The sequence below is a fragment of the Pristiophorus japonicus genome, unplaced genomic scaffold (genome assembly GCF_044704955.1).
Source record: "Pristiophorus japonicus isolate sPriJap1 unplaced genomic scaffold, sPriJap1.hap1 HAP1_SCAFFOLD_800, whole genome shotgun sequence".
NCBI classification, from domain to species: Eukaryota; Metazoa; Chordata; class Chondrichthyes; family Pristiophoridae; genus Pristiophorus; species Pristiophorus japonicus.
The window spans coordinates 1248-25374 of record NW_027254719.1 but is presented as its reverse complement, the minus strand read 5'-3'; the positions used below and the strand labels follow the sequence as shown (position 1 = coordinate 25374).

General features: G+C 51.4%; 1 protein-coding gene across 1 annotated transcript in view; it reads right to left on the bottom strand.

The window, feature by feature from the left end:
• LOC139257122 (nitric oxide synthase 1-like) overlaps positions 1-23810 on the bottom strand; it is a 173413-nt gene extending 149603 nt beyond the window's left edge. Inside the window, exons 1-5 of the mRNA XM_070874390.1 lie at positions 23514-23810; positions 19461-19552; positions 18678-18819; positions 16251-16390; positions 11824-11998 (exon numbers count right to left, since the gene is read on the bottom strand). Of these exons, the coding sequence (XP_070730491.1) occupies positions 11824-11998; positions 16251-16390; positions 18678-18819; positions 19461-19552; positions 23514-23810 (846 nt within the window). The remainder of the gene's footprint in view (positions 1-11823; positions 11999-16250; positions 16391-18677; positions 18820-19460; positions 19553-23513) is intronic.
• Between the last annotated feature and the right edge of the window lie 317 nt (positions 23811-24127).

Sequence of the window (24127 nt, the reverse complement as noted above, 5' to 3'; positions counted from 1 at the left end):
GGGAGTGGGTTTGGGGATATGGGGAGTGGGTTTGGGGATATGGGGAGTGGGTTTGTGGATATGGGGAGTGGGTTTGGGGATATGGGGAGTGGGTTTGGGGATATGGGGAGTGGGTTTGGGGATATGGGGAGTGGGTTTGGGGATTTGGGGAGTGGGTTTGGGGATATGGGGAGTGGGTTTGGGGATATGGGGAGTGGGTTTGGGGATATGGGGATATGGGGAGTGGGTTTGGGGATATGGGGAGTGGGTTTGGGGATATGGAGAGTAGGTTTGGGGATATGGGGAGTAGGTTTGGGGATATGGGGAGTAGGTTTGGGGATATGGGGAATGGGTTTGGGTATATGGGGAGTGGGTTTGGGATTATGGGGAGTGGGTTTGGGATTATGGGGAGTGGGTTTGGGATTATGGGGAGTGGGTTTGGGGATGTGGGGGGTGGGTTTGGGGATATGGGGGGTGGATTTGAGGATGTGGTGGTGGGTTTGGGGTTATGGCAGTGGGCTTTGGGGATATGAAGGGTGGGTTTGGGGATATGGGGGTGGGGATATGGGGGGAGTTTTGGGGTAGGGCTATGGGGGGTGGGTTTGTGGAGATAGTAGGGGGTGGGTTTCGGGATATGGGGAGTGGGGATATGGGGAGTGGGGATATGGGGGTTGAGTTTGGGGATATGGGGAGTGGGTTTGGGGATATGGGGGTGGGCTTGGGGATATGGGGTGTGGGTTTTGGGATATGGGGTGTGGGTTTGGGAATATGGGGTGATAGTTTGGGGATATGGGGAGTGGGTTTGGGGATATGAGGGTGGGTTTGGGGATATGAGGGTGGGTTTGGGGATATGAGGGTGGGTTTGGGGATATGAGGGTGGGTTTGGGGATATGAGGGTGGGTTTGGGGATATGAGGGTGGGTTTGGGGATATGAGGGTGGGTTTGGGGATATGAGGGTGGGTTTGGGGATATGAGGGTGGGTTTGGGGATATGAGGGTGGGTTTGGGGATATGAGGGTGGGTTTGGGGATATGAGGGTGGGTTTGGGGATATGAGGGTGGGTTTGGGGATATGAGGGTGGGTTTGGGGATTATGAGGGTGGGTTTGGGGATATGAGGGTGGGTTTGGGGATATGAGGGTGGGTTTGGGGATATGAGGGTGGGTTTGGGGATATGAGGGTGGGTTTGGGGATATGAGGGTGGGTTTGGGGATATGTGGGTGGGTTTGAGGATATGGGGGTGGGTTTGAGGATATGGGGGTGAGTTTGAGGATATGGGGGTGAGTTTGAGGATATGGGGGTGACTTTGAGGATATGGGGGTGAGTTTGAGGATATGGGGGTGAGTTTGAGGATATGGGGGTGAGTTTGAGGATATGGGGGTGAGTTTGAGGATATGGGGGTGAGTTTGAGGATATGGGGGTGAGTTTGAGGATATGGGGGTGAGTTTGAGGATATGGGGGTGAGTTTGAGGATATGGGGGTGAGTTTGAGGATATGGGGGTGAGTTTGAGGATTTGGGGGTGAGTTTGAGGATATTGGGAGTGAGTTTGGTCTTACGGGGGTGGGTTTGGGGATATGGGGGTGGGTTTGGGGATATTGGGAGTGAGTTTGGGCTTATGGGGGATGGGTTTAGGGATATGGGGGATGGGTTTAGGGATATGGGGGTGGGTTTGGGTATATGGAGGGGTGGGTTTGTGGATATGGGGGTGAGTTTGCGGATATGGGGTGGGTTTGGGGATATGGGGATATGGGGGTGGGTTTGGGGATATGGGGTGAGTTTGGGGATATGGGAAGTGGGTTTGGGGATATGGGGAGTGGGTTTGGGGATATGGGGAGTGGGTTTGGGGATATGGGCAGTGGGTTTCGGGATATGGGGTGGATTTGGAGATATGGGGTGGATATGGGGTGGGTTTGGGCATGTGGGGTGGGTTTGGGGATATGGGGTGGGTTTGGAGATATGGGGTGGATATGGGGTGGGTTTGGGGATATGGGATGGGTTTGGGGATATGGGGGTGGGTTTGGGGATATTGGGTGGGTTTGGGGATATTGGGTGGGTCTGGGGATATTGGGTGTGTCTGGCGATATGGGGTGGTCTGTCGATATGGGGAGGGGTTTGGCGATATGGGGATGGGTTTGGGGATGTGGGGGGTGGGTTTGGGGATATGGGGGGTGGGTTTGCGGATATGGGGGTGGGTTTGGGGATATGGGGGTGGGTTTGGGGATATGGGGTGTGGGTTTGGGGATATGGGGGTGGGTTTGGGGATATGGGGGTGGGTTTGGGGATATGGGGGTGGGTTTGGGGATATGGGGTGGGTTTGGGGATATGGGGGTGGGTTTGGGGATATGGGGGTGGGTTTGGGGATGTGAGGGTGGGTTTGGGGATGTGGGGGTGGGTTTGGGGATGTGGGGGTGGGTTTGGGGATGTGGGGGTGGGTTTGGGGATGTGGGGGTGGGTTTGGGGATGTGGGGGTGGGTTTGGGGATGTGGGGGTGGGTTTGGGGATGTGGGGGTGGGTTTGGGGATGTGGGGGTGGGTTTGGGGATCTGGGGGTGGGTTTGGGGATATGGGGGTGGGTTTGGGGATATGGGGGTGGGTTTGGGGATATGGGGGTGGGTTTGGGGATATGGGGGTGGGTTTGGGGATATGGGGGTGGGTTTGGGGATATGGGGGTGGGTTTGGGGATATGGGGGTGGGTTTGGGGATATGGGGGTGGGTTTGGGGATATGGGGGTGGGTCTGGGGATATGGGGGTGGGTCTGGGGATATGGGGGTGGGTCTGGGGATATGGGGGTGGGTCTGGGGATTTGGGGGTGGGTTTGGGGATATGGGGGTGGGTTTGGGGATATGGGGGTGGGTTTGGGGATATGGGGGTGGGTTTGGGGATATGGGGGTGGGTTTGGGGATATGGGGGTGGGTTTGGGGATATGGGGGTGGGTTTGGGGATATGGGGGTGTGTTTGGGGATATTTGGGGATATGGGGGTGGGTTTGGGGATATGGGGGTGGGTTTGGGGATATGGGGGTGGGTTTGGGGATATGGGGGTAGGTTTGGGGATATGGGGGTGGGTTTGGGGATATGGGGGTGGGTTTGGGGATATGGGGGTGGGTTTGGGGATATGGGGGTGGGTTTGGGGATATGGGGGTGGGTTTGGGGATATTGGGAGTGAGTTTGGGCTTATGGGGGATGGGTTTAGGGATATGGGGGTGGGTTTGGGGATATGGAGGGGTGGGTTTGCGGATATGGGGTGGGTTTGGGGATATGGGGATATGGGGGTGGGTTTGGGGATATGGGGTGAGTTTGGGGATATGGGAAGTGGGTTTGGGGATATGGGGAGTGGGTTTGGGGATATGGGGAGTGGGTTTGGGGATATGGGGAGTGGGTTTGGGGATATGGGGAGTGGGTTTGGGGATATGGGGAGTGGGTTTGGGGATATGGGCAGTGGGTTTGGGGATATGGGCAGTGGGTTTCGGGATATGGGCAGTGGGTTTCGGGATATGGGGTGGATTTGGAGATATGGGGTGGATATGGGGTGGTTTTGGGCATGTGGGTTGGGTTTGGGGATATGGGGTGGGTTTGGAGATATGGGGTGGATATGGGGTGGGTTTGGGGATATGGGATGGGTTTGGGGATATGGGGGTGGGTTTGGGGATATTGGGTGGGTTTGGGGATATTGGGTGGGTCTGGGGATATTGGGTGGGTCTGGGGATATTGGGTGGGTTTGGGGATATTGGGTGGGTCTGGCGATATGGGGTGGTCTGTCGATATGCGGAGGGGTTTGGCGATATGGGGATGGGTTTGGGGATGTGGGGGGTGGGTTTGGGGATATGGGGGGTGGGTTTGGGGATATGGGGGTGGGTTTGGGGATATGGGGGTGGGTTTGGGGATATGGGGTGTGGGTTTGGGGATATGGGGTGTGGGTTTGGGGATATGGGGGTGGGTTTGGGGATATGGGGGTGGGTTTGGGGATATGGGGGTGGGTTTGGGGATATGGGGGTGGGTTTACATAGAAACATAGAAACATAGAAAATAGGTGCAGGAGTAGGCCATTCAATGAGTTCATGGCTGAACATTCAACTTCAGTACCCCATTCCTGCTTTCTCGCCATTCCCCTTGATCCCCCTAGTAGTAAGGACCTCATCTAACTCCTTTTTGAATATATTTAGTGAATTGGCCTCAACAACTTTCTGTGGTAGAGAATTCCACAGGTTCACCACTCTCTGGGTGAAGAAGTTCCTCCGCATCTCGGTCCTAAATGGCTTACCCCTTATCCTTAGACTGTGACCTCTGGTTCTGGACTTCCCCAACATTGGGAACATTCTTCCTGCATCTAACCTGTCTAACCCCGTCAGAATTTTAAACGTTTCTATGAGGTCCCCTCTCATTCTTCTGAACTCCAGTGAATACAAGCCCAGTTGATCCAGTCTTTCTTGATAGGTCAGTCCCGCCATCCCGGGAATCAGTCTGGTGAACCTTCGCTGCACTCCCTCAATAGCAAGAATGTCCTTCCTCAGGTTAGGAGACCAAAACTGTACACAATACTCCAGGTGTGGCCTCACCAATGCCCTGTACAACTGTAGCAACACCTCCCTGCCCCTGTACTCAAATCCCCTTGCTATGAAGGCCAACATGCCATTTGCTTTCTTAACCGCCTGCTGCACCTGCATGCCAACCTTCAATGATTGATGTACCATGACACCCAGGTCTCTTTGCACCTTTTCCTAATCTGTCACCATTCAGATAATAGTCTGTCTCTCTGTTTTTACCACCAAAGTGGATAACCTCACATTTATCCACATTATACTTCATCTGCCATGCATTTGCCCACTCACCTAACCTATCCAAGTCGCTCTGCAGCCTCACAGCATCCTCCTCGCAGCTCACACTGCCACCCAACTTAGTGTCATCCGCAAATTTGGAGATACTACATTTAATCCCCTCATCTAAATCATTAATGTACAGTGTAAACAGCTGGGGCCCCAGCACAGAACCTTGCGGTACCCCACTAGTCACTGCCTGCCATTCTGAAAAGTACCCATTTACTCCTACTCTTTGCTTCCTGTCTGACAACCAGTTCTCAATCCATGTCAGTACACTACCCCTAATCCCATGTGCTCTAACTTTGCACATCAATCTCTTGTGTGGGACCTTGTCGAACGCCTTCTGAAAGTCCAAATATACCACATCAACTGGTTCTCCCTTATCCACTCTACTGGAAACATCCTCAAAAAATTCCAGAAGATTTGTCAAGCATGATTTCCCTTTCACAAATCCATGCTGACTTGGACCTATCATGTCACCTCTTTCCAAATGCACTGCTATGACATCCTTAATAATTGATTCCATCATTTTACCCACTACCGATGTCAGGCTGACCGGTCTATAATTCCGTGTTTTCTCTCTCCCTCCTTTTTTAAAAAGTGGGGTTACATTGGCTACCCTCCACTCCATAGGAACTGATCCAGAGTCAATGGAATGTTGGAAAATGACTGTCAACGCATCCACTATTTCCAAGGCCACTTCCTTAAGTACTCTGGGATACAGTCCATCAGGCCCTGGGGATTTATCGGCCTTCAATCCCATCAATTTCCCCAACACAATTTCCCGGCTAATAAGGATTTCCCTCAGTTCCTTCTCCTTACTAGACCCCCCGACCCCTTTTATAACCGGAAGGTTGTTCGTGTCCTCCTTCGTGAATACCGAACCAAAGTACTTGTTCAATTGGTCCGCCATTTCTTTGTTCCCCGTTATGACTTCCCCTGATTCTGACTGCAGGGGACCTACGTTTGTCTTTACTAACCTTTTTCTCTTTACATATCTATAGAAACTTTTGCAATCCGTCTTAATGTTCCCTGCAAGCTTCTTCTCATACTCCATTTTCCCTGCCCTAATCAATCCCTTTGTCCTCCTCTGCTGAGTTCTAAATTTCTCCCAGTCCCCAGGTTCGCTGCTATTTCTGGCCAATTTGTATGCCACTTCCTTGGCGTTAATACTATCCCTGATTTCCCTTGATAGCCACGGTTGAGCCACCTTCCCTTTTTTATTTTTATGCCAGACAGGAATGTACAATTGTTGTAGTTCATCCATGCGGTCTCTAAATGTCTGCCATTGCCCATCCACAGTCAACCCCTTAAGTATCATTTGCCAATCCATCCCAGCCAATTCACGCCTCATACCTTCAAAGTTAGCCTTCTTTAAGTTCTGGACCATGGGTTTGGGGATATGGGGTGAGTTTGGGGATATGGCAGTGGGTTTGGGGATATGGGGTGGATTTGGAGATATGGGGTGAATATGGGGTGGGTTTGGGCATATGGGGTGGGTTTGGGGATATGGGGTGGGTTTGGAGATATGGGGTGGATATGGGGATATGGGGTGGATATGGGGATATGGGGGTGGGTTTGGGGATATGGGGGTGGGTTTGGCGATATGGGGGTGGGTTTGGGGATATTGGGGTGGGTTTGGGGATATTGGGAGTGAGTTTGGGCTTATGGGGGATGGGTTTAGGGATATGGGGGTGCGTTTGGGGATATGGGGGCTGGGTTTGGGGATTTGGGGAGTGGGTTTGGGGATATGGGTGGTGGGTTTGGGGATATGAGGGGTGGGTTTGGGGATTTGGGGAGTGGGTTTGGGGATATGGGGGTGGGTTTGCGGATATGAGGGTGGGTTTGCGGATATGGGGGTGGGTTTGCGGATATGGGGTGGGTTTGGGGATATGGGGATATGGGGGTGGGTTTGGGGATATGGGGTGAGTTTGGGGATATGGGGAGTGGGTTTGGGGATATGGCAGTGGGTTTGGGGATATGGGGTGGATTTGGAGATATGGGATGGATATGGGGTGGGTTTGGGCATATGGGGTGGGTTTGGGGATATGGGGTGGGTTTGGAGATATGGGGTGGATATGGGGATATGGGGTGGGTTTGGGCATATGGGGTGGGTTTGGGGATATGTGGTGGGTTTGGGGATATGGGGGTGGGTTTGGGGATATGGGGGTGGGTTTGGGGATATGGGGGTGGGTTTGGGGATATGGGGGTGGGTTTGGGGATATGGGGGTGGGTTTGGGGATATGGGGTGGGTTTGGGGATATGGGGGTGGGTTTGGGGATATGGGGGTGGGTTTGGGGATATGGGGGTGGGTTTGGGGATATGGGGGTGGGTTTGGGGATATGGGGGTGGGTTTGGGGATATGGGGGTGGGTTTGGGGATATGGGGGTGGGTTTGGGGATATGGGGGTGGATATGGGGATATGGGGGTGGGTTTGGGGATATGGGGGTGGGTTTGGGGATATGGGGGTGGGTTTGGGGATATGGGGGTGGCTCTGGCGATATGGGGTGGTCTGTAGATATGGGGAGGGGTTATGTGGTGGGTCTGGCGATATGGGGTGGGTTTGGGGATATGGGGACTGGAGTTATGGGGCTAAGGATATGGCCAGTGGGTTTGGGGATATGCGGAGTGGGCTTGGGGTTATGGGGGGTGGGGATCTGAAGGGTGTTTGGGGATATGCGGAGCGGGTTTGGGGATATGGGGTGTCGGGATAAGGGGCGGAGTTATGGGTGTAGGGATATGGGGGGTGGGTTTGGGGATATGGGGGATGTGTTTGGGGATAAGGGGAGTAGGTTTGGGGATATGGGGAGTAGGTTTGGGGATTTGGGGAGTGGGATTGGGCATATGGGGGTTGGGATTATGGGGTGTGGGTATGGGGATATGGGGGTGGGTTTGGGGTTATGGGGGATGGGTTTCGGGATATGGGGGTGCGTTTGGGGATATGGGGGCTGGGTTTGGGGATTTGGGGAGTGGGTTTGGGGATATGGCGGGTGGGTTTGGGGATATGAGGGGTGGGTTTGGGGATTTGGGGAGTGGGTTTGTGGATATGGGGGTGGGTTTGCGGATATGGAGGGGTGGGCTTGCGGATATGGGGGTGGGTTTGCGGATATGGGGTGGGTTTGGGCATATGGGGATATGGGGGTGGGTTTGGGGATATGGGGCGAGTTTGGGGATATGAGGGGGGGTTTGGGCATATGGGGGTTGGGTTTGGGGCATATGGGGGTTGGGTTTGGGGATATGGGGAGTGGGTTTGGGGATATGGCAGTGGGTTTGGGGATATGGGGTGGATTTGGAGAGGGTTTGGGGATATGGGGTGGATATGGGGATATGGGGTGGGTTTGGGCAAATGGGGTGGGTTTGGGGATATGGGGGTGGGTTTGGGGATATGGGGGTGGGTTTGGGGATATGGGGGTGGGTTTGGGGATATGGGGGTGGGTTTGGGGATAAGGGGGTGGGTTTGGGGATATGGGGGTGGGTTTGGGGATATGGGGGTGGGTTTGGGGATATGGGGGTGGGTTTGGGGATAAGGGGGTGGGTTTGGGGATATGGGGGTGGGTTTGGGGATATGGGGTGTGGGTTTGGGGATATGGGGTGTGGGTTTGGGGATATGGGGTGTGGGTTTGGGGATATAGGTGTGGGTTTGGGGATATAGGTGTGGGTTTGGGGATATAGGTGTGGGTTTGGGGATATGGGGGTGCGTTTGGGGATATGGGGGTGCGTTTGGGGATATGGGGGTGCGTTTGGGGATATGGGGGGTGCGTTTGGGGATATGGGGGTGCGTTTGGGGATATGGGGGTGCGTTTGGGGATATGGGGGTGCGTTTGGGGATATGGGGGTGCGTTTGGGGATATGGGGGTGGGTTTGGGGATATGGGGGTGGGTTTGGGGATATGGGGGTGGGTTTGGGGATATGGGGGTGGGTTTGGGGATATGGGGGTGGGTTTGGGGATATGGGGGTGGGTTTGGGGATAAGGGGGTGGGTTTGGGGATATGGGGGTGGGTTTGGGGATATGGGGGTGGGTTTGGGGATATGGGGGTGGGTTTGGGGATAAGGGGGTGGGTTTGGGGATATGGGGGTGGGTTTGGGGATAAGGGGGTGGGTTTGGGGATATGGGGGTGGGTTTGGGGATATGGGGTGTGGGTTTGGGGATATGGGATGTGGGTTTGGGGATATAGGTGTGGGTTTGGGGATATGGGGGTGCGTTTGGGGATATGGGGGTGCGTTTGGGGATATGGGGGTGCGTTTGGGGATATGGGGGTGCGTTTGGGGATATGGGGGTGCGTTTGGGGATATGGGGGTGCGTTTGGGGATATGGGGGTGCGTTTGGGGATATGGGGGTGCGTTTGGGGATATGGGGGTGGGTTTGGGGATATGGGGGTGGGTTTGGGGATATGGGGGTGGGTTTGGGGATATGGGGGTGGGTTTGGGGATATGGGGGTGGGTTTGGGGATATGGGGGTGGGTTTGGGGATATGGGGGTGGGTTTGGGGATATGGGGGTGGGTTTGGGGATATGGGGGTGGGTTTGGGGATATGGGGGTGGGTTTGGGGGATATGGGGGTGGGTTTGGGGATATGGGGGTGGGTTTGGGGATATGAGGGTGGGTTTGGGGATATGGGGGTGGGTTTGGGGACATGGGGGTGGGTTTGGGGACATGGGGGTGGGTTTGGGGACATGGGGGTGGGTTTGGGGATATGGGGGTGTGTTTGGGGATATGGGGGTGGGTTTGGGGATATGGGGGTGGGTTTGGGGATATGGGGGTGGGTTTGGGGATATGGGGGTGGGTTTGGGGATATGGGGGTGGGTTTGTGGATATCGGGGTGGGTTTTGGGGATATGAAGGGTTGGTTTGTGGATATGGGGGGTGGGTTTGGGGATATGGGGGGTGGGTTTGGGGATATGGGGGTGGGTTTGGGGATATGGGGGGTGGGTTTGGGGATATGGGGGGTGGGTTTGGGGATATGGGGGGTGGGTTTGGGGATATGGGGGGTGGGTTTGGGGATATGGGGGGTGGGTTTGGGGATATGGGGGTGGGTTTGGGGATATGGGGGGTGGGTTTGGGGATATGGGGGGTGGGTTTGGGGATATGGGGGGTGGGTTTGGGGATATGGGGGGTGGGTTTGGGGATATGGGGGGTGGGTTTGGGGATATGGGGGGTGGGTTTGGAGATAAAGGGAGAGGGTTTGGGGATTGGGTTTGGGGATTAGGGGAGTGGGTTTGGGGATATGGGGAGTGGGTTTGGGGATATGGGGAGTGGGTTTGGGGATATGGGGAGTGGGTTTGGGGATATGGGGAGTGGGTTTGGGGATATGGGGAGTGGGTTTGGGGATATGGGGAGTGGGTTTGGGGATATGGGGAGTGGGTTTGGGGATATGGGGATATGGGGAGTGGGTTTGGGGATATGGGGGTGGGTTTGGGGATATGGGGAGTGGGTTTGGGGATATGGGGAGTGGGTTTGGGGATATGGGGAGTAGGTTTGGGGATATGGGGAGTAGGTTTGGGGATATGGGGAGTAGGTTTGGGGATATGGGGAGTAGGTTTGGGGATATGGGGAGTAGGTTTGGGGATATGGGGAGTGGGTTTGGGTATATGGGGAGTGGGTTTGGGATTATGGGGAGTGGGTTTGGGATTATGGGGAGTGGGTTTGGGATTATGGGGAGTGGGTTTGGGATTATGGGGAGTGGGTTTGGGGATGTGGGGGGTGGGTTTGGGGATATGGGGGGTGGATTTGGGGATATGGGGGGTGGATTTGAGGATGTGGTGGTGGGTTTGGGGTTATGGCAGTGGGCTTTGGGGATATGAAGGGTGGGTTTGGGGATATGGGGGTGGGGATATGGGGGGAGTTTTGGGGTAGGGCTATGGGGGGTGGGTTTGTGGAGATAGTAGGGGGTGGGTTTACGGGATATGGGGAGTGGGAATATGGGGAGTGGGGATATGGGGGTTGAGTTTGGGGATATGGGGAGTGGGTTTGGGGATATGGGGGTGGGCTTGGGGATATGGGGTGTGGGTTTTGGGAATATGGCGGGTGGGTTTGGGGATATGGGGTGATAGTTTGGGGATATGGGGAGTGGGTTTGGGGATATGAGGGTGGGTTTGGGGATACGAGGGTGGGTTTGGGGATATGAGGGTGGGTTTGGGGATATGAGGGTGGGTTTGGGGATATGAGGGTGGGTTTGGGGATATGAGGGTGGGTTTGGGGATATGAGGGTGGGTTTGGGAATATGGGGGGTGGGTTTGGGGATATGAGGGTGGGTTTGGGGATATGAGGGTGGGTTTGGGGATATGAGGGTGGGTGTGGGGATATGAGGGTGGGTTTGGGGATATGAGGGTGGGTTTGGGGATATGAGGGTGGGTTTGGGGATATGAGGGTGGGTTTGGGGATATGAGGGTGGGTTTGGGGATATGAGGGTGGGTTTGGGGATATGAGGGTGGGTTTGGGGATAAGGGGGGTGGGTTTGAGGATATGGGGGGTGGGTTTGGGGATATGAGGGTGGGTTTGGGGATATGAGGGTGGGTTTGGGGATATGAGGGTGGGTGTGGGGATATGAGGGTGGGTGTGGGGATATGAGGGTGGGTTTGAGGATATGGGGGTGAGTTTGAGGATATGGGGGTGAGTTTGAGGATATGGGGGTGTTTGACGATATGGGGGTGAGTTTGAGGATATGGTGGTGGGTTTGGGGATATGGGGGTGAGTTTGAGGATATGGGTGTTGGGTTTGGGGTTATGGGGGGGTGGGTTTGGGGATATGGGGGTGAGTTTGAGGATATGGGGGTTGGGTTTGGGGTTATGGGGGGTGTGCTTGGGGATATGGTGGTGGGTTTGGGGATATGGGGGGTGAGTTTAAGGATATGGGGGTTGGGTTTGGGGTTATGGGGGGTGTGGATATGGGGGGGTGGGATGGTTTGTACAGCTTGTCATTTTCTGTGCCCTTTGGATCCAATCCTGCAGCTTTTAGTCGGCCCGGAATGGATGGGCCGTTTGGACCTTTGCATTGTTAGGTCCGTGACTCTGTGATAACGAAAGACAGGTTCCTACCTGTAGCAGATCATACCGTGACGAATCGCAGTAATTCCTCACGCCAATTTCGCTGCCCGTGTACCAACCATTGAAGGGCGCGGCTGGGAACTCCAGACCTCCAATTTCAAGCATCATGTTTGCAACGGCTGGGAGTCCATACCATTTTAGATTGAGTTTGTTGAACCAGTCATACCTGGCGAGAGAGTGATAATGAAGGTGAACAGTCGGACAACAGGGTGACTGGTCTGAGTCACAGCTACACTGGGCCGACACGAGTCTAACGCATAAAATATACCAAAACTTGATCTGTGTCAGGCCTCCACAATGCTGTGACCTAAATTACACCTATATTGGGCCTAAAATAAACTTACACTTGGTCTGTAGCATGCCGACACAAGCCTTAGATATAAAGTACACCTACGCTAGGCCTCTAAGGGGAAGGTAGCTCAACCGTGGCTAACAAGGGAAATTAAGCATAGTGTTAAATCTCAGGAAGAGGCATATAAATTCGTCAGAAAAAGCAGCAAACCTGAGGACTGGGAGAAATTTAGAATTCAGCAGAGGAGGACAAAGGGTTTAATTAGGAGGGGAAAAATAGAGTTTGAGAGGAAGCTTGCTGGGAACATAAAAACTGACTGCAAAAGCTTCTATAAATATGTGAAGAAAAAAAGATTAGTGAAGACAAACACAGGTCCCTTGCAGTCAGATTCAGGTGAAGTTATAATGGGGAACAAAGAAATGGCAGACCAGTTGAACAAATACTTTGATTCTGTCTTCACGAAGGAAGACACAAATGACCATCCAGAAATACTAGGGGATCGAGGATCTAGTGAGGAGGAGGAACTGAAGGAAATCCTTATTAGGCGGCAAATTGTGTTAGGGAAATTGATGGGACTGAAGGCCGATAAATCCCTGGGGCCTGATAGCTTAAGGAAGTGGCCCTAGAAATAGTGGATGCATTGGTGATCATTTTCCAACAGTCTATCGACTCTGGATCAGTTCCTATGGAATGGAGGGTAGCTAATGTAACACCACTTTTTAAGGAAGGAGAGAGAGAGAAAATGGATAATTATAGACCGGTTAGCCTGACATCAGTAGTGAGGAAAATGTTGGAATCAATTATTAAAGATGAAATAGCAGCACATTTGGAAAGCAGTGACAGGATCGGTCCAAGTCAGCATGCATTTATGAAAGGGAAATCATTCTTGACAAATCTTCTATAATTTTTTGAGGATGTAACTAGTAGAGTGGACAAGGGAGATGTGGTGTATTTGGACTTTCAAAAGGCTTTTGACAAGGTCCCACACAAGAGATTGGTGTGCAAAATTAAGGCACATGGTATTGGGGGTAATAAATATACTGACGTGGATAGAGAACTGGTTGGTGGACAGGAAGCAGGGAGTCGGGATAAACGGATCCTTTTCAGAATGGCAGGCAGTGACTAGTGGGGTGCCGCAGGGCTCAGTGCTGGGTCCCCAGCTATTTACAATATACATTAATGATTTTGGTGAAGGAATTGAGTGTAATATCTCCAAGTTTGCAGATGACACTAAGCTGGGTGGCGGTGTGAGCTGTGAGGAGGATGCTAAGAGGCTGCAGGGTGAATTGGACAGGTTAGGTGAGTGGGCAAACGAGTGGCAGATGCAGTATAATGTGGATAAATGTGAGGTTATCCACTTTGGTGGCAAAAACATGAAGGCAGAATATTATGTGAATGGCGGCAGATTAGGAAAAGGGGAGATGCAACGAGACCTGAGTCATTGAAAGTTGGCATGCAGGTACAGCAGGCGCTGAAGAAGGCAAATGGTATGTTGGCCTTCATAGCTCGGGGGTATTGAGTATTGGAGCAGAGAGGTCTTACTACAGTTGTACAGGGCCTTGGTGAGGCCTCACCTGGAATGTTGTGTTCAGTTTTGGTCTCATAATCTGAGGAAGGACATTCTTGCTATTGAGGGTGTGCAGCGAAGGTTCACCAGACTGATTCCTGGGATGGCAGGACTGACATATGAGGAGAGACTGGATCGACTGGGCCTATATTCACTGGAGTTTAGAAGTATGAGAGGGGATCTCATAGAAACATATAAAATTCTGACGGGACTGGACAGGTTAGATGCAGGAAGAATGTTCCCAATGTTGGGGAAGTCCAGAACCAGGGGACACAGTCTAAGGATAAAGGGTAAGCCATTTAGGACTGAGATGAGGAGAAACTTCTTCACTCAGAGAGTTGTTAACCTGTGGAATTCGCTACCGCAGAGAGTTGTTGATGCCAGTTCATTGGATATATTCAAGAGGGAGTTAGATGTAGCCCTTACGACTAAAGGGATCAGGGATATGGAGAGAAAGCAGGTAAGGGGCACTGAGGTGAATGATCAGCCATGATCCTATTGAATGGTGATGCAGACTCGAAGGGCCAAATGGTCTACTCCTGCATGTATTTTCAATGGGCTAGACTTTCTACTAGGTGATAAGGCGCAGAAAAATGGGCCTTGTTCCAGCAATGTGGCACGTATCGCCCGTGCCGATCGCCGGCACAAGGCCCATTTTTTTTTGTTGCGATTTTCCACTCAGCCTTCCCCCGGCGATGTCAAATGGCCAATCTGATTTTTCGGTGATCTCACGATCGTCCAAAGAAAATAGAAGTCAAAGGAAAAAAAAGCTTCCCTGGCAACGCTATTCTGCGCATGCGTAGGATTTTTGTTTGAGGTTGATTTTCTTTGCCGCGTTTTGAGAGGTCAGGGGTTATCACACATGCTCAGAAGCACAGGGAGGGTCAGAGAGAGAGAGCGAGAGCGAGAGAGAAAGAAAGAGAGAGGCTTTTGGGTTCGGTAGATTGTATCTTGGAATTTAAAGTAAAATTAACAAATTTGAGAGATCTACAATATTTTTTTTAATTTAAAATACTTATAAATACTTATAAGCATAATTATATATTTGTCAACAGTATTTAATTGCTGAAATACTGCTATATAAATAAAAAGCATCAATGGAGGGAGAAAATGAGAGGAGAAGGGCCAAGCCCTTCAGCGAGGAGGCCAATGAGGCCCTCGTAAATATCATGAGCACGAGGTGGGAGGACTTGACACAGGGTGGGCATGGGAAACCTCCACCCCGTGCATATAGACGAATATGGGCTGAGATTGCCGACGTGGTCGTGTCGGCATCCAACGAAGCACGCAAATCTGACCTGTGCCGCAAAAGATGGAACATCCTGCTGGCAACAGCCAGAGTAAGTTGACATTTATATTTAAAATCGTCCATATCTATTATTTAATGATGTATGGAAATTTTAATTAGAATCTTCAATGTCATTTTGTTGTATTCTAACATAATTAAATTATGAATAAATTTATGAACCCTAACATTGAGTTGAATCTTTGTCTCCGTCCATTACTCTGCCACCTCTTCGATTGGTCCTTTCAGTAACCAGCGTGTGAACAGTTGCAATTAAAGGCACGGAAAGCATAGGCCCCATATCACTATCAATAATTACTAATTTTAATAATCTCTCAAGTCTATATAAACACTGTACTCTGCACTCTCTACGCTGTATACCAGTCAGTTTGATAGGCCCCAACAATATCAGTGAATAACTTCACCATGTAAAAGCTATTTACAAAATAATTTCAATACATAAAACCTATTTACCAAAAATAACTTGATAATACCTCTTTAAATTCCCTGTTCCAATATTCTGAGTACAATTATCTTTAAATTAACTCTCTAAATAACTCACAACTAATCCTCCCCCCTTCCTCCAAAGTTCAAAATGGCGTCCGTAGTGCCCATTTCCTTCTCTTCGGCCCAGTAAAAGCAACTATTTCTCAGAACTCTTTTGGGCCTTGCATCGGCCCAGCGAAGTGCATGCTAGGTGCCGAAACTTGGGGTAGGCCTGGTGTGGGCGATCAAAGTGGAAACTTAGGCACCTGTTTTTCCGGCAATGTATTGGGCCTAGTTTCCACTTTTTGCTCAAAATAGGCGATAGTGGTCCGTTTTGGGCAATAGATGGGCCATAGATGGGCGATGTGAAGTGAAAAGTCTAGCCCTATGTTTCTATGTTACTACCAGGCTCAGGCCTAAAACACATCTACATTGAGCCTACACCTGACTCCAGGTCTGGATCACCACTGCTACCCCAGGCCTCAATTGCAACTGGAACAGGCCGACAACAATCTCGCAGCTCGAGCTTCAGCGAGTGTAGGCTGAGGTGTTCATCAGCTTTAAGGCCTGAATCATGCCTCGGCTCAGCTGACCTAAGCCGCTGTACGAGTCTGGCCTCCAGGCTTCAGTCTCACCAATGCTGGGCCTCTCCCAGCCGACAGGCCTCATGTCCATTGGCTCCAGGTGGGCCCTCGATCCGAGCTGTCTACGTGGACAAGGCTTGGAGCAGCGGGCACCGAGGGACAGCGGGAGATTCGCATGGGCAGAGCAGCGGGGTCCGCACTTACTGTGGGTGTCGAATGGAGACTTCCAGGATCAGTTCGGGTGGGATTTCGAAGAGTTCGGGGTCATCGCCGTTGGCCTGTAACACTAAGGGCAGCACCGTGAATCGGCTCCTCTCGGGCTTCCAGCCCAGCTGCAGGCAAATCTGGGGACAGATCATACAAGAGAGGGCAGTGAGACAACAGGCAACACTGCTGAGCTACAGTACAAAGCAGCTCACCTAACGCCCTGCTGCACTTCATACCTGAGCAGCCCCAGATCTCACTGACCATCCTGTCTCGGCCTAGCCCTGCGCATCCCACCTAATGTCACTTTGTTGCAAACTGTTGCAATCCACTAACAATTCACGAAAAAATCAATCAGCGGGCAAAAAAAACGCAAATTAATCAATGCATGGTTTTGGTTAAATGGAGGTCGTGTCTGACAAATTAAACGACACTGGCCCCTGCTCTCAACCCCATTCCCACTCACTCTGGAACCTGCTCTAGGCCCCATTCCCACTCACTCTGGGCCCTGCTCTCAACCCCATTCCCACTCACTCTGTAACCTGCTCTAGGCCCCATTCCCACTCACTCTGGAACCTGCTCTAGGCCCCATTCCCACTCATTCTGGAACCTGCTCTAGGCCCCATTCCCACTCACTCTGGGCCCTGCTCTCAACCCCATTCCCACTCATTCTGGAACCTACTCTCGGCCCCATTCCCACTCACTCTGGAACCTGCTCGAGGCCCCATTCCCGATCACTATGGGCCCTGTTCTCGGCCCCATTCCCACTCACTCTGGGCCTGCCCAAGACCCCATACCCACTCACTCTGGGCCCTGCTCTAGGCCACATTCCCACTCACTCTGGGCCTGCCCAAGACCCCATTCCCACTCACTCTGGAACCTGCTCTCGGCCCCATTTCCACTCACTCTGGAACCTGCTCTAGGCCACATTCCCACTCACTCTGGGCCCTGCTCTCGACCCCATTCCCACTCACTCTGGAACCTGCTCCAGACCCCATTCCCACTCACTCTGGGCCTGCCCAAGACCCCATTCCCACTCACTCTGGAACCTGCTCTAGACCCCATTCCCACTCACTCTGGAACATAGAAACATAGAAAATAGGTGCAGGAGTAGGCCGTTCAGCCCTTCTAGCCTGCACCGCCATTCAATGAGTTCATGGCTGAACATGAAACTTCAGTACCCCCTTCCTGCTTTCTCGCCAAACCCCTTGATCCCCCGAGTAGTAAGGACTTCATCTAACTCCCTTTTGAATATATTTAGTGAATTGGCCTCAACTACTTTCTGTGGTAGAGAATTCCACAGGTTCACCACTCTCTGGGTGAAGAAGTTTCTCCTCATCTCGGTCCTAAATGGCTTACCCCTTATCCTTAGACTGTGACCCCTGGTTCTGGACTTCCCCAACATTGGGAACATTCTTCCTGCATCTAACCTGTCTAAACCCGTCAGAATTTTAAACGTTTCTATGAGATCCCCTCTCATTCTTCTGAACTCCAGTGAATACAAGCCCAGTTGATCCAGTCTTTCTTGATAGGTCAGTCCCACCATCCCGGGAATCAGTCTGGTGAATCTTCGCTGCACTCCCTCAATAGCAAGAATGTCCTTCCTCAAGTTAGGAGACCAAAACTGTACACAATACTCCAGGTGTGGCCTCACCAAGGCCCTGTACAACTGCAGCAACACCTCCCTCCCCCTGTACTCAAATCCCCTCGCTATGAAGGCCAACATGCCATTTGCTTTCTTAACCGCCTGCTGTACCTGCATGCCAACCTTCAATGACTGATGTACCATGACACCCAGGTCTCGTTGCACCTTCCCTTTTCCTAATCTGTCACCATTCAGATAATAGTCTGTCTCTCTGTTTTTACCACCAAAGTGGATAACCTCACATATACTTCATCTGCCATTCATTTGCCCACTCACCTAACCTATCCAAGTCACTCTGCAGCCTCATAGCATCCTCCTCGCAGCTCACACTGCCACCCAACTTAGTGTCATCCGCAAATTTGGAGATACTACATTTAATCCCCTCGTCTAAATCATTAATGTACAATGTACACAGCTGAGGCCCCAGCACAGAACCTTGCGGTACCCCACTAGTCACTGCCTGCCATTCTGAAAAGTACCCATTTACTCCTACTCTTTGCTTCCTGTCTGACAACCTGCTCTAGGCCCCATACCCACTCACTCTGGCCCTGCTCTAGGCCCCATACCCACTCAATCTGGCCCTGCTCTAGGCCCCATACCCACTCAATCTGGCACTGCTCTAGGCCCCATACCCACTTACTCTGGGCCTGCCCAAGACCCGATATGAATGTACACTGGGAGACTGGAATTGCCCATCATTTGACGCACGGTTTCAGCATTTTAGAAACATGTGTGTCGATGTGGCTTTGGATGTACAGGAAGCGATGTTCGAAGGCCAGTACCTCAGTGAATTCGACAGTAGAACGGTCCCCCAGGACTGTGCCATCTTCCTGAGTGAACCCCGCATAGTGAATGAATTGACTGTTCCACAAACGGTAGTCACTCTTCATCTCTGACCTCTGAGGGAAGATTGTAATGGCAGATCTACAAGAGAGAGTTAAATGTAGACTACATGAGCAAACAGCTTGGGCAGCATGAAGGGAGCTCTGTATTGTACCTGCCCCGGGAGCATTTGATGCTGACACTGGGTATAAAGTGGGGGTACACTGTCATGGTAATGTAGAGGGAGCTCCGTATTGTACCTGCCCCGGGAGCACTCGATGCTGACACCAGGTATAAAGTGGGGGTACACTGTCAGGGTAATGTAGAGGGAGCGCCGTATTGTACCTGCTCCTGGAGCGCTCAATGCTGACACTGGGTATAAAGTGGGGGTACACTGTCAGGGTAATGTAGAGGGAGCTCTGTATTGTACCTGCTCCTGGAGCACTTGATGCTGACACCAGGTATAAAGTGGGGGTACACTGTCAGGGTCATGTAGAGGGAGCTCCGTATTGTACCTGCTCCTGGAGCACTTGATGCTGACACTGGGTATGAAGTGGGGGCACACTGTCAGGGTAATGTAGAGGGAGCTCTGTATTGTACCTGCTCCTGGAGCACTTGATGCTGACACCAGGTATAAAGTGGGGGTACACTGTCAGGGTAATGTAGAGGGAGCTCTGTATTGTACCTGCCCCAGGAGCGCTCGATGCTGACACTGGGTAATGTAGAGGGAGCTCTCTCATTACCTGATATTCCCCTTGTTGGTTGAATACTTGATGTGATTACAGATATAGTTGAACATTTCCTCGACCGTACTGCAGTCCCGAGCATCAAAGAACTGTCAGCAGAGAATAAAAACTCTGATTAATCTCAATAACAATGAGAGCAAGAGATAGAAAAACACAGAGAGAGAGAGAGAGAGAGAGAGAGACAGACAGAGTGAAAGGCAGAGAGAAAGAGACACAGAAAGAGGGAAAGTGGGAGAGAAAAAGAGACAGAGAAAGACAGGGAGAGAGAGGGACAGGGTTATATAGAGAGAAACATAGAAAATAGGTGCAGTAGGCCATTCGGCCCTTCGAGCCTGCACCACCATTCAAGAAGATCATGGCTGATCATTCACCTCAGTACCCCTTTCCTGCGTTCTCTCCATACCTCTTGATCCCTTTAGCCATAAGGGCCACATCTAACTCCCTTTTGAATATATCTAACGAACTGGCCTCAACAACTTTGGTAGAGAATTTCACAGGTTCACAATTCTCTGAGTGAAGAAGTTTTTCCTCTGCTCAGTTCTAAATGGCTTACCCCTTATCCTTAGACTGTGACCCCTGGTTCTGGACTTCCCAACATTGGGAACATTCTTCCTGCATCTAACCTGTCCAATCCTGTCAGAATTTTATATGTTTCTATGAGATCCCCTCTCATTCTTCTAAGAGAGACAAGGAGTCATAGAGAGAGATAGAGAGAGAGAAGGAGAGAGAGAGATAGGGAGAGGGACACTGAAAGAGAGAGAGATACAGAGAGAGAAAGAGAGAGAGACAGAGATTAAGAGAGGCAGAAAATTAAATAAAGAGAGAGACAGAGATTAAGAGAAACAGAGAATCCGAGAGAGAGAGAGACAGAGAGAGATGGAGACAGAGAGAGAGAGACAGAGCGAGAGATACAAAGAGAGAGACAGAGATAGGGAGACAGAGAGATAAGTATTATTTAAGAAAGGAGTGAGAGAGAAACCAGGAAATTATTGGCCTGTTTTTCTAACAGCTGTTGTGGGTAAGTTATTACAATCTAAAATTAAGGACAGAGTGACTGAGCACTTAGAGAAATCTGAGATGATTAGAGAGAGCCAATATGGGTTTGTAAATGGTAGCTCATGTCTCTTGAATCTAATTGAATTTTTTGCGGAACTAAAGTAGCCAACGGGGTAATGCTGACGGATGGAGTTTGTATGGACTTCCAGAAGGCATTCAATAAAGTTCCACATAAGAGACTGTTAGTTCAAATTAACGCTCAGGAAATTGAAGGCATTATTAACCTGGTTATGAGATTGGTTAGGCAGTGGAAGACAAAGGGCTAATGCGTATAGACTCGAATTAGGGGGAAAGGACTAGTGGTGTCCAACATGGATCTGTAAAGTGGCCTCAGCTATTCATTAGGACCGAGATGAGGAGAAACTTCTTCACCCAGAGAGTGGTGAACCTGTGGAATTCTCTACCACAGAAAGTTGCTGAGGCCAATTCACTAAATATATTCAAAAAGGAGTTAGATGTAGTCCTTACTACTAGGGGGATCAAGGGGTATGGAGAGAAAGCAGGAATGGGGTACTGAAGTTGCATGTTCAGCCATGAACTCATTGAATGGCGGTGCAGGCTCGAAGGGCCGAATGGCCTACTCCTGCACCTATTTTCTATTATATTTGTATTGAATTAGATAACACAATGGCCCAGAAATCCCGGCCTCCCCAAGTCGGTACGGAGCGTGTATGGGGTGTACAGAGCGTGTACGGAGCGTATACGGGGGGTGTAGGGAGTGTGTACGGGGGGTGTACGGGGGTGTGTACGGGGCGTGTACGGGGGTGTGTACGGTGGGCGTGTACAGGCGGTGTTTCTCAATCATAATAATGAGAACTCCTATTTACGGAGTTCCCATTATTATGAATGAGAAAATACTGCACCTGGATTGGCTGCCCAGAGCCATGTGACGGAGCGGCGAGAGACTGTGGAGGGATGTGATCGGGGCCCAGGGGAGGCGTGTGTTCGGGGCCGGGGCCCAGGGGCAGCACGGGCCCAGCCCACACTGCGATATGTGTACTCACTGGGTCCGTGCAGCAGAACTGGTCTCCAGTCGTCTTGGGTAATCCTTGCCACTGGACCAAGACCCAGCTCTGTCAAGTCCGTGTGGTGGCTGGTGTACAACGGCCACCACAAGTTAAAAAAATCCACGCACAGGCATCTTCCACCCTTCAACATGTAGTTCGGGACCTGGAATATTAGGTCCTTCATTGAAACACCTGTGAACTCATCCCTTTTTGGCGTGGAAGCAAGTCATCCTCTTCTCGAGGGACCGCCTATGGTGATGGTCTGTAGACTACACCTATTAGTGTGATCGATCCTTTATTATCTTTTATCTCTATCCACATGGATTCTATTTCTGTCTTACTGATAGCTGCGTCACTTTTTCTACTGCCATTATGTTATTTCGAATAAGTACTGCTCCTCCACCTCCCCTTTTCCCTCTGTCTTTTCTAAATATATTGTACCCTGCAATGTTTAATTATCAATCCTGTAGCCTTATCTCAGTAATCGAGTTGATGGAGGTATTTAGGATTTTGAATGGGTGCACAGGGAGAAACTTTTCCCACTGGGGTGGGGGGAGCGGAGAGACTAGGACATCCTTAAAATCAAAGTTAACTCTGTTTCTCTCCACACCCTTTGCTGCCTGACCTGCTGAGTGTTTCCAGCATTTTCTGTTTTTATTTCGTATTTCCCGATTCCCCAGTATTTTGTTTTTTATTCAGGAGAGAAGTTCGGAAACACTTCTTCACACAAAGGGCGGTAGAAGTGCGGAACCCCACACAAAAAGCAGTAGATGCTCGCTCAATGAATAGTTTTAATTCCGAGATCGATATTTTTGCAAAACAAGGGTACTAAGGGATAGGAAGCCAGGGCAGGTGGATGGTGTTATGTATGCAACCCCAGGCAACCTGTATAATATCGCCAACAGAGGGCTTATCTGTTGGAGTCCCAAGGGATCCCAGCATCCCAGGAGGGAAGTAAAGGTGGAAACTGCAGAGGCTCTGACCACAATCTTACAATCTTCCTCAGATATAATAGTGGTTCCAGAGGACTGGAGAATTGCAAATGTTACACCCTTGATCAAAAAGGGGAGAGACCCAGCAAACACAGGCCGGTCAGCCCAACGTCAGTGATAGGGGATCATTAGGGACAATCATCCAGGAAAAAATACATTGGCATTTGTAAAAGTACGGGCAGTAACAAAGTCTGCACGTAATTATTACAGGCAAATAGTGTTAGCAACCAGAGGACACAGATTTAAGCTGATTGGCAACAGAACCAGAGGCCACATGAGGAACATTTTTTACACAGCGAGTTGTCATCTGGAATGCACTGCCTGAAAGGTCGGTAGAGGCAGATTCAATCGCGGCTTTCAAAAGATAATTGGAAAAATACTTGAAGGAAAAGGTTAACAGAGCTATGGGGAAAGAGCGGGAGAGTGGGAGTAATTGGATAGCTCACTCAAAGAGCCGGCACAGGCTGGAGGGGCAAAATGGTGTGCTTTTGTTATTATGTTCCTATGAGAGAGAGAGCAAGACTGAGAGAAAGAGGGAGAGTGGGAGACACAGAGAGAGGGAGAGACTGAGAGATACATAGATGGACAGAGAGGTACAGAGATAGAGAGAGAAACAGTGACAGAGCAAAAGAGAGGCAGAGAGAGAGACAGAAAGAGACAGACACAGGGAGAGATAGATAGAGAGAAAACGAGAGAGAGAGGAAGAGAGTGGGATATGCAGACAGATAAGACAGATAGAGAGAAAGAGACAGAGAAAGAGAGAAAGAGATGCAGAGATAGATTAAGAGAGAGAGAGAAACAGAAACCGAGTGAGACAGAGTGAATTAGTCACAGAGAGAGAGAGAGAGAGACAGAGATAGAGAGAGAGAGAGATACAGATAGAGAGAGATACAGACAGAGAGATAGAGAGAGAGTGAGAGAGTGCCAGCGATACAGAAAGCGAGACAGTGGGAGGGGCAGAGAGTGAGCACGGTGTGAGGGCTCGGTGCTCTGACCTGTAAGCGGCTCCATTGGATGCGCCCGACACACCGCGCTGCGTTGCGCCAGGCCTGCTTCGCCCCGAAGATCAGCTCGTTCTGGGTCAGCTGGTAGGAGCCGGTCCGTTCCACCTCCGTCGCCACGGCCGCCAAGCGCTGGGTGTGGGCTGGGGTGTCCGCCCTGTGAGCCCGGACAGGAGGGGGCAGCTCATCAATGGGGGGCCGAGATACCTCGCACACATTCACACCAATTGCACCAAAGCTGCCCCCACTCCCCTCCCCTCCCCCGCTCCCCACTCCGCACCCCTCCCCCATACTCCCCCACTCCCACACCCCTCCCCCATCCCTTCCCCCACCCCTTCCCCTACCCACACTCCCCCATTCCCCACCCTTCCCCTACCCACACTCCCCCATTCCCCACCCCTCCCCCACTCCCCACCCCTCCCCAATCCCCACCACTCCCCCACCCCTCCCTCACTCCCCACACGCCTCCCCACTCCCCACTCCCCACACTCCCCCACTCCCCACACCCCTCCCCCACTCCCCACCACTCCCCCATTCCCCACCCCTCCTTCACTCCCCACACTCCCCCACTCCCCACACCCCTCCCCCACACCCCTCCCACCCCTCCC